General features: G+C 46.5%; 1 protein-coding gene across 13 annotated transcripts in view; it reads right to left on the bottom strand.

Moving 5' to 3' along the window:
* Positions 1-982: 982 nt before the first annotated feature.
* The window catches only part of znf608 (zinc finger protein 608), a 29,319-nt gene continuing 20,481 nt past the window's right edge, over positions 983-9,820 (bottom strand). For 10 of the 13 annotated variants that reach the window (XM_085909181.1, XM_085909180.1, XM_085909176.1 and 7 more), the window contains 8 exons: positions 8,203-8,470; positions 7,883-7,970; positions 4,573-6,865; positions 3,111-3,543; positions 2,682-2,731; positions 2,425-2,575; positions 1,934-1,955; positions 983-1,766 (listed from right to left, as the gene is read on the bottom strand). In XM_085909181.1, the coding sequence (XP_085765307.1) occupies positions 1,676-1,766; positions 1,934-1,955; positions 2,425-2,575; positions 2,682-2,731; positions 3,111-3,543; positions 4,573-6,865; positions 7,883-7,970; positions 8,203-8,461 (3,387 nt within the window). In that variant the 5' untranslated portion in view covers positions 8,462-8,470 and the 3' untranslated portion in view covers positions 983-1,675. Of the gene's footprint in view, positions 1,767-1,933; positions 1,991-2,424; positions 2,576-2,681; positions 2,732-3,110; positions 3,544-4,572; positions 6,866-7,882; positions 7,971-8,202; positions 8,471-9,820 lie in introns of all 13 variants that reach the window. The other 3 variants (XM_085909186.1, XM_085909188.1, XM_085909189.1) reach the window with 3 other exon arrangements.

The raw sequence follows: 9,820 nt of genomic DNA, 5'->3' as shown, positions 1-9,820 counted from the left end.
GGTTTTGTCACATTATTTGTTTAACTGGGTATTTTACATTCCTTATTTCAGAACAGTTTACTCTGCTTTTGTCATTTTAATTAAAAACAAGTTTGAAAATACAGATTCAATAATAATAGTACTAATAATAATTGTAAAAAATGCATCTATCTATCTATCTATCTATCTATCTATCTATCTATCTATCTATCTATCTATCTATCTATCTATCTATCTATCTATCTATCTATCTATCTATCTATCTATCTATCTATCGCCAAATATACAAATGAAGGCATATACAGTACAAAAAAAACCAACAGCGGGTTCCACGTTGATGTCAGAGCAGAATTAATTATCATAATATGAATTTTAATTCATCAGATACACCACGGCCACTGGATGACGACAACAGTCCCCGTGACAGCATTTTGTAAACAGATATCACCACCATATTCAAGTAGTATGTATGTACTGCAGGTATCATCATTATTATGCAATATGTATGTCGTTTGTATGGAGTGAGGCAGAGCCGTTGCTGGAGGACACACAACATCATAACACAGTACATGATCATTTAAAGTTGGATTCATTACATGTTGCTACTTTTAAAATATTATTATTGACGTAAGAGTATGGCTGCAACGGGGGGGGGGCTCAGGTCGAAGAGCAGCACCACATATTACATTTCATATCAGTATATGTAAGTCACTTTAAATCCAGCATCACGGGCTCAGGTAGTTCGTTGGACGGGGGAGTGCACATTAGCGTCTGGGGGGGGTAAGAGCAAAAGCAGGAATTTGTGAGAGTCCCATTTAAAAGTGTACTGCTTTTGTTCTAGATGTGCTGTTATAAGTTTATCCTATTCTTGTATGTCGACACCATTTAATGGTGCATTCAAGGGCTGCTGAGAAGTCGGAAATGTGATACTTGTCTTAATCCGTGAAGAGTATTCTTAATGACACCCACTGCACTCAAACTGGGCACAAATGTAATAAACACATTTGTGGGACAGGGAAAGGTTTATTTTTATTGTATTCTATTCTTCACGTCGACGCCAGATAATGGTGCATTCAAGAGCTGCCGGGAAATTGGAAAATTCATCTTGACACGGTCCGTCCATTAGGATGGTGATTCTAAAAATCTGGTACAAGTACCATTAGTGATCCATGGGCGGCCTCTATAGAACGTGAAAGTGAAATTAGTCAGGAGTATTTCACTCACTGAGATTGGAGGAACTCCATTTTTCAGGTAAACACAAATAGATACGTTTTACAGTTATTTTCAGTTTGTCAGCATTGTTGTTGTTTTTTTTCGTCATCAGTTCACGTTTTCCGGTTCAATGTGCCCAGCATCCCTCCCTAAGCCCCACCCTTTCCTCACGCATATCTAATGAGGGCATGACTGTGTGGAGGCTATGTACAGCGGCGTGGAGGAGAAGGGCTACGCTCACATAGGACAATACAATCAACACGTACAGTTAACGGCTAGCGATACAAATGTAGCATCATCGTCGTCGTCGCCATCATCGGTACATTCAGTCAGAACAATAATGTGCGTTTAGAAACACCGCTGTACACTTTTCCTTGCCCAAAATCCTCTTCCTGTGCGATACAAAACACCTTCTGTACTGTAGTAAGAAATGATACTTGTGTTTTCTTGTTTTTTTTCCATTTTTGTTTCCCTTGTCTGTCTCTCACGGCGGCGAGGCTTCGCCAAGGAACACCACAGAATTTGTGTGATTCTTCTCCATTTGCCACATCACTACTTCTTCACCTCGCTCTCTGCTGTAACATAACATAAAAATATTCGAGATTATATTTATTATTATTTACATATCATTCATTAGCACATTGACAGACAATATAACCATGACCCTAGAAACCAGAAGCTTGAGTCTCTCCCTAAAATCCAAGCTATCAATTGATCGAGGTGTGACGTGTTTGAAACGTACCAGCAACAGTTCGTCCTGCCACCTGTGGACAAGACACCAGAGACCTGGAGCTGAGACCTTCAACACAAACGCACAGTCAACGGAATGGCAAAATTGATCAACGACACCCGCAAGACTCGAATCAAGCAATCGCAGTACAGCACACAATAATATTATGCTCCTTTTCCCACCTGCGTTCTTGTGTTAGGAAATGTGTTGTGTCTACTAGGTTGTGTCATTTTGTGATGTGTGTTGTCCTTATGTTTTGCGTGTAGCGTGTTTGGTGTTATGCTCTCCAGTGTTTTGCTGCTATGTTGTAGAGAGTTGAGCTTTGTGTCATGTAAAGTGTGTGTCATGTTGTGTTCTTTAGTGAATTGTGTCACTTTGTCTTGGGTGTTGTGTTTTAAAGTGCTCTATTAATCAAGTTGTGTTTTCTTCTCGTGTGTTGCGCTGCCTTTTCTGATGTGTTGTGTACTGTGTACTCGTATTTTGTGGTGTTGTGCTGTGCGTACCCGGGTAGATGTCGTATTGTCCCGCCACCAGGTTATACGTGAGTCCAAGGTGTGTGTGATGGTGTTTGTGCAAGTGTCGAGCCAAGGTTGTGTGACTTCGGTTGCTTCGGTCCACTTCGCGATCCATCTCAGGGGAACCTTTTTCGTCAGGCTAGACACACACAGACACACACACACTTATTTTCCCTAATTCTTCAACAACGAGCTCTGGTGTGACCATGTTTAAAAAAAATAAAAAATAAAAAGAAGCATCTCACCTCTGCGTCCTCCCGGCCCGCTGTCTTGCCATACAAAGGGTAGTGGAAGCCTTCAAGGACAAATTGAAAGGTTCAGTCTACCTCACAAAAGAATTATTCATACCATACAGATAGGGAAAAGTTATGTCCATTTCACGCGCTTAGCATTTCTCCCTCTGTTACGCCAGAGATACTAGCTTAGAAACCGGGCAAATCGAGCTTCGGCCATTTGGCGCTGGTGTCTTTCCAACAGAACGGTAACCGCAGAAATCAGCTTCTTGACCCAGTCCCAATTCTGTGTCTTTGACACAGAACACCATGAACCTGGTAGAAGAAACGGGTGTTGGGTGCTAAACTCTACACCCTGACTGCCTTGACTCTGAGTTTCCTGAGACGGCAAGAAAATTGTCTGAAAGAAGATGGCCACACATGTCCGGTATTGTTCCTTACCTGGGTAGTTGTGGATCAGGGTGGGTGACGCCCCCCTGAAGGAACCCCCGTTGCTCTCGCACATTGCCAGGTAGGCCGGGGGGAACGAGGAGTGCTGGTACTGCATGTAGGGCTGCTGGGGGGTCATCGGAGGAGAAACCGCAGCCCGGGCACTTTGAGACTCCCCCGACAGGATCCCCATGGGTTCCTCCTGTAGCCCGTCGAGACTGTCCGAGTCATCTGGGTCGACAGGGGGTGATAGGTTGCGAGGTCCGTGGATTTTTTTTGCATCGCCTCCCGCTGAGGTTGCTTTGGGCTCCGCTGGCTCGATGGTACTCCCCCGCTCCTTTGACCTTTCCGCGTCCCCCTCATCCGCAGCCTCTCCGAGTGGACTCTGCAGCTCTGAGAATTTGCTGTGAGCCAGGCGGTCGGGCCACATGGAGCCGTCTGGGGGCTAAATTGATGGGGATAAGTGTTGGTGCTGGTGCCAGTGTTTCCCCTATAAGTCTGTTTTAACAGTGGTGGGCGGGAGTCATTTGAGGTCAGCTCAGGAATTGAGCCAAAGACTAAAGACCTTAGTCGAGGTCCGACGGAAATCTTTCTTTTTGGAGTACGTTCTTGTTTTGGCAGCTGGAGCCCACCGCTGCTGACAGACAACTATAGACCTTTTCACCAGAACGTCACGTGTACTTCCAGGTGGCAATGGCGCCGATGGCAACACGAGTAAACAAACCTTCTAAGTTAGGAGCTTTCTACTGATTTTGTCTAAGGGACCACCATTATAACAAAGGAGCAACTCGGGGACCACTGCTATGGCGGAATATTATAGGAGGATCGACCTATACAGACTATTTATTTGTATGTCTAGTTTGATAATCGCAGCTGCATTTGTAAATGATTCACAAATTTAGCTGAAAAATAAATCAAGTCTAATTTTATTTTTAAAATGTGACAATTATTTTCCATTTCCAATTTGGCGGACCACCTTCAATACCGCCACGGACCACTAGAGGGCCACGAACCACCAGTTGACAACCGATGTTCTAAGTCATCTCGAAGTTACTTCGACAATGATTGCAGCCTTTTTGTTGACCGCCCTAGTTTGAATGTGTCAAGTATCAAAAGATTTTTTTCACGAGGTAAAGTACTCAGATCAGGTCAGCGGCAGGTCAGCCACCCGGAAGAACCATGACTCCAAGCAATTGCTTACAAACAGTGTGAAATGGTCTATAGAGGAAACACTGCATGATCAGAGAGCATTTCTCAGGAGCTCTGCTTCGCTTTCACGGAGGATAACGGTCGGCGCTCATTGGAGGGACGCTCAAGAATGCGTACAAGCGGCACTTGGAAAAGTGGCGCGTTTACATTTACGAGTTACCACGTGCGACAAAATAACAACCGAGTGAGTCGGCCGGCGTAACGTCGTTCATGAAAACACAACAGCATGGGCGGCGGGCGGTTAGAGACACAGGGAAAAACTTACGCTGGAATAGGAAACATTTGAGTCCAGATCTGTCTGAGTGTTGGGGTTGTGCTGCGACAAGGATGACGAAGAGGAGGAGGAGGAGGAGGAGGAAGAAGAAGAAGAAGGTGACTTGATGTCCTCACAGTCTTTGGTTGAGACCTTCAAACCCAGCCCTCTTTCCCCCCTCTCCTCCAAGTAGGACAGGATGGCTTTGGGACAGCAGCCTTTAGAACCTTCTGGACCTTTAGTCCCGCCAGCGTGTCTGACATTGCCATCACAGTCTCGCCCGGCCGGACCCCGCTCGGCACGCTGCTTCTGCTCGCAGCATTTCGAGGCCAGTAGGAGTTTCTGGTCCATGTAAAGTCCTCGTGAGTACTGCCCGTAATACAGCGACTGGGCTAAGGCGGTTTGGGTCTGACTCATGGCAAGCTGCAGTTGAGAAGGTGCCGCCGGCCCGTCGCCTTTCTTACAGTCGGCAAAGTCGTGAACTTTGTCGTCATCTTTCGTCTCCTCCTTGCGATCTTTACATTTCGAATCGTGAGAGGACATTTTGTGGAAGATGTTCTGCCTGTCTGCCTGCACACAACCCGGCAGGTAATATGGCTCAAAGCTGTGGTAATATGGGGACAGGGGCTCGTTGGTAGAAGGTGGGGCGGGCGCCGCGGGTGGTGTCTTCCTGCCGTTACTATGGTTACTGTTTGAGGTGACTTCAGAAGATACGGAAGAACCAGACTTGGATCTGAGCCCATCCGGGCGATTTTCAGAGGACAAACCATCATCCCCGGCATCGGAGATGTCAGAGTAGGCGGGGCTGTTGTCCTTGCTGTCCCCCAACAGCAGACAACCGCCGGGGGCATCGAGTCGCGATGAACTACCAATGGAGGGACTGGGGGCGTTGTCCGTGAAGGTGTAGACCTTGTCGGCCTCCGCGCGGATACTCGCCATCCGGCTTTCCTGGCTCTCTTGGTTGATTCCGTTGGTTACGTCCTGCTTGCTCAGGTGCTCCTTCAGGAGGCTCCCCGAAATCTCCTTGGTGGCAAGAGCGTCTTCCGCTTTGATTGCGTCACAATTTGCCACGCGAGGATTGGCGTCACGGTTGTGTTTGTCCTTTAGCCGTCGCTTCTCTTTCTTGCGAGTCTCTTTGCAAGTCGGCAGTGTGGCTTTGACCAGGCTGGGTTCCACGACGATGCTGAGCTTCGCCTTGATGGGTTTCAAGGAGGAGTTTTTCCCCGTTAAGCCCACAGCTGCCACGGGCTGCTGCGAGGGGGCGCTGTCCGTCGGATACGCTGCATTGGGGATGGCGACAAGCTTGGGCGGAGCGGGGGCTGGAGCAATCAGCCGGTTGGCCCGCGACTTGGACAGCTTATCCACCTTGCCATTAGTTTTTTTGCTCTTATCGCAAACCATATTCTTATCCATCAGTCCTTCGGCTTCCAGCTTGGGCATCTCCACGGTGGCACTCCGGTCTGGCACCATGCAGTTCTCCAGAACCACCGTCATGTTAGAGATGATGGGCAAGTTACTGAGGTCATCCATTAGGTCCTCTTTCAGTAGGGAGCTCCTTCGGGTTTTGTTGCTGAGGAGAAGCCGCCGGTTCTTGGGCGAGCCCACCGTGGTCACCTTGTACAACGGAGCTTTTTTGGACGAGGTGTTGGCAGCAGCGCCGTTGTCGGTGGGCTCCGTAAGGTCATAAATAGCGTCCTCGCAGTCCGACAGTCGCTCCTCGATCTCAGCGTTCCTCTGTTCCTCCGCCTCCAGATGGGCGTGTGTCTGGTGATAGCGCAGGCCATTGATGTGCTTGTAGCGCTTGGTGCAGTTGGGGTGGGGGCAGTCGATGAGAATTGGTGGAGGTGAAGAAGCACAGCCTCCTCCCGGGTCCAGGAAAGAGGGCTCTGACTTGCCCTGCGGCGTACACGGGGCGCTGCGGGATTTGGCTCGAATCCTCTTCCCATTCCCGTTTTTAATGTCCACGGAAGACACCAGACTGAGGTCCAGGTCGGCAGGTGGCTTGTTCTTCCGTTTTCCCGATGGGAGGGCAGAGACTCGGTTGGCTGATTTGGTTTCCTCTGTGGTAAAAAACGGCGGAGAAGCTCTGCAGTTGCTGAGCAGTTTCAAACTTCCACGCCGACCTTTGCTGTGCACCGGCGAGGGGGCCATTCCGCCGCCCCGGCTCCGGTGTTGCGGCAGGCCTCGCACTTTGACCGGCGGTGCCGCATCCCCGCTGGGCCGCTCTGTCAAAGCCAGACGCAACCTTTTCCCCCGGCCGCGCCCACCCGGTATCTCTGGGTCACTGGACGGAGACTCGCAGAACCTGAAGAAACAGGAGAACAATCACCAACTACTGACTGAATTTATGACCTACATACAGTATCTAGTCCCTACCGATCCAACTTCTTGCTACCAATCCAAGCTAGCCACTTGTACAGACTCTTACCTACCATTTTACAGCAACGTTTACCTTCCTACCAACATAACTTCCCAACTCCTATCTAGCATTGTATCGACAAACTCCTACCTAGCTACCAAGCTAACTCCCAACCTAGCTAGCTACCCTTGCTACCCCAATGACAACATTACCTACCAAACACACCGTCCAACAACTCCCCTACCGACCAAACAATTGTAAAAACTAGTTGTCAACTTATTTAAATCACATTCAAATAAAGATTCATTCATACATTCGAGCTACTCGGACCACAGTTGAGAGCTACCTAGCCACCATCCAAATGACTTAACCACAGACACAGCATCTTATCTGACCAGTGTCATCCCACCTCTGCTGTTTGTTTTCATCGACAGTGCGTTTGACTTTAAATGTGTTCGCCAATCGGCAAAGTGGAGCCGTATTGCCATTTATGTGACGCACGTTCACAAAGCAATTTGGACAATCGATGAATAAGTCATCGCCATAGCAACAAGAACCACCAACAGCAGCAGCAGCAGCAGCCAACCAGTGACAATTAAGATCAGACACTAACCTTTCTCACAGTCAATGCTAATGACAAGCAATTAAATGTAATGAGTGTATACTTTGGACAAAAGTATTAGGACAACAAAGTGGTGACTGGACAATAGTATGAGGAGGAAAACCCAAAGAAAAAAAGCAGCCAAAATCATTGTTGTGCAAATGGAGTAAAAAAAAGAAAAAAGTCAACAAAAGTAGTGGGACACTCAAAAAGAAAATATGAACTTTAGACAAAATTATTGGGACAGCTTGGTGAAATTAAAGAGCAGATCATAAGATTTGGACAAAAAGTAAGGAGTCACAATTTTTAAAAAAAATAAATCAATGGATGACTTCATTTACACAAAAATGTGACATCATCACCTGGGAGGAGCCCAGTCGAGTTTAGTGCAGTCCAACAGTGTTCCCACATAGGTCCTCTTCCTCCACGTCACGTTGACCACCAACACACCTGACACACACGCACGAATACACACATCACACAATCGTGATATTAGTGCATTCTGGTATCACAAGTATCATGATAGTGTTAGTTATCTTTTGAAGGACATTATGATCAAAATATTATGATATCAATACATGGGGATATCAAAATATATTGATATAAAATATCATATTTAAAGTATCATGATATGATATCAAAACATGAGTCTATTTATAGTGCCCCCTACAGGTTCCCTCACCTTCTTGGGTCTCGTGCCAGACGATGCCCTCCAGGTTGACACTGGTACCCGGCTGGCAGGGCCCCAAGAAGTCAGCGTCTGAGTCGGGCGTGGACGGAAGGGCCACTTCATGTGTGTTGGTGCCGACGGAGCGAGTCCTCACTGCGTTACAAATAGGCGGGGCCACAGCGGGTGGAAAGGAGGTGGCGGACAAAGGTAGCGAGGGACCAGCAGAGCCTGCTTGGCCCGGAGCAGGGGCCCCGCCAGGTGGAGTGAACATGGGCTCCACCTACAGGCCACACAGGATAACATCAAAGTATCTTGTCAGATAAATATTGGGGTTTCAAAACAACTTGGCATCATGATCATGAAAGCAAATTGTCACGGTATCGAAATAAGGTGATATCAAAAAGCTGATAGCCAGCTATTGTGAAATCCCAAGTATAATATCAAAGTATCGTGGCTAAAAATAAATAAGATATTGACAGTATGTGCTTGTGGATATTCTAATTCATCAAGGTTCTTTTTTTTTTTTTTTTTTCCTTGGGGCATTTGAACCGATTGCAACTAGACCGCTATCAAAGTGTCATCATATCAAGGTATTGTGATATCAAAATATCATGACATCAACGTATCATTCGAGTTTTGCGGTAGCAAAATGTTGTGCCCTGACAAAGTAACAGGATATCTGAGTACGATAATATAAAACAAAGTATCGTGATAGCAATCTCAGATTGTGATGTCAAAGTATCGTGATCATAAAATATTGGGGTCTCAAAACAATGTGACGTTTAAGATTTCTGATCAAGACCTTGCCATAAAAACACATCGTGATTTCTAACTATTGTGATGTAAAAATATCATGACATCAGATATGAAAATATCATGATATCAACAATCATGACATTTGAATATCTTGATCCCACCTCCTCTGTAACCATAGCAACATAATAGGAGCTCAGTGATGTAGTATTTCTCATCCACTTCCAGTTAGTATTCCTCGCCTCTCTGTCCTGTCAATCATCAGCTTCTCTCTCTCAACGTTTGTCCTTCCTGCTCCTTCAGCGTCTATTTTACTCCTCCCCAAATCATCTTGCTCATCCTCGTTCTCCTCATCCTCCCATCTTTTTCCCCTCCTGTGGTGTCCTGACGTTCCCTTTTGTTCCGCCATGATGTTGTCACATGCTCACACGCCAGACAAGTGTGTGCACGCGCACTTTTCTTGTATACTCACTCTTTAGCCACTTTCACCTCTTTAAACACACACACACACACACTATTCCACTTGCTATAGAAGAAAAACTAATGAGTTTGGAAGCAACAGAAAGAGTGAAGAAATACCTGCTAACATGCTCACAATCACCAACACAATACAGTTAAAACAACACAATCAGAGCACAACAGCAAAAGGATCACACAAACACAAAACATAGCAGAACGCAACCTTAACGGGGGTCATATCAACGCAACACAATCACAACGGGAAAATACACCAAACAAAGCAGCTCAACGCAATCAGAGCACAGAGGCAATTAAACACAAAATGACTCGACTGTGTGTCGAAACGTTTGATCATTCAAACACAAAATACCACACGTGCATATTACAACAACACAAACGTATCACAACCCTAACACAA

Source organism: Syngnathus leptorhynchus, chromosome 4, assembly GCF_054491065.1.
Source record: "Syngnathus leptorhynchus isolate UIUO chromosome 4, UIUO_Slep, whole genome shotgun sequence".
In the NCBI taxonomy this organism is placed as follows: domain Eukaryota; kingdom Metazoa; phylum Chordata; class Actinopteri; order Syngnathiformes; family Syngnathidae; genus Syngnathus; species Syngnathus leptorhynchus.
Note: the sequence above shows the minus strand (reverse complement) of the source record. Positions and strands in the feature narration are given on the sequence as shown.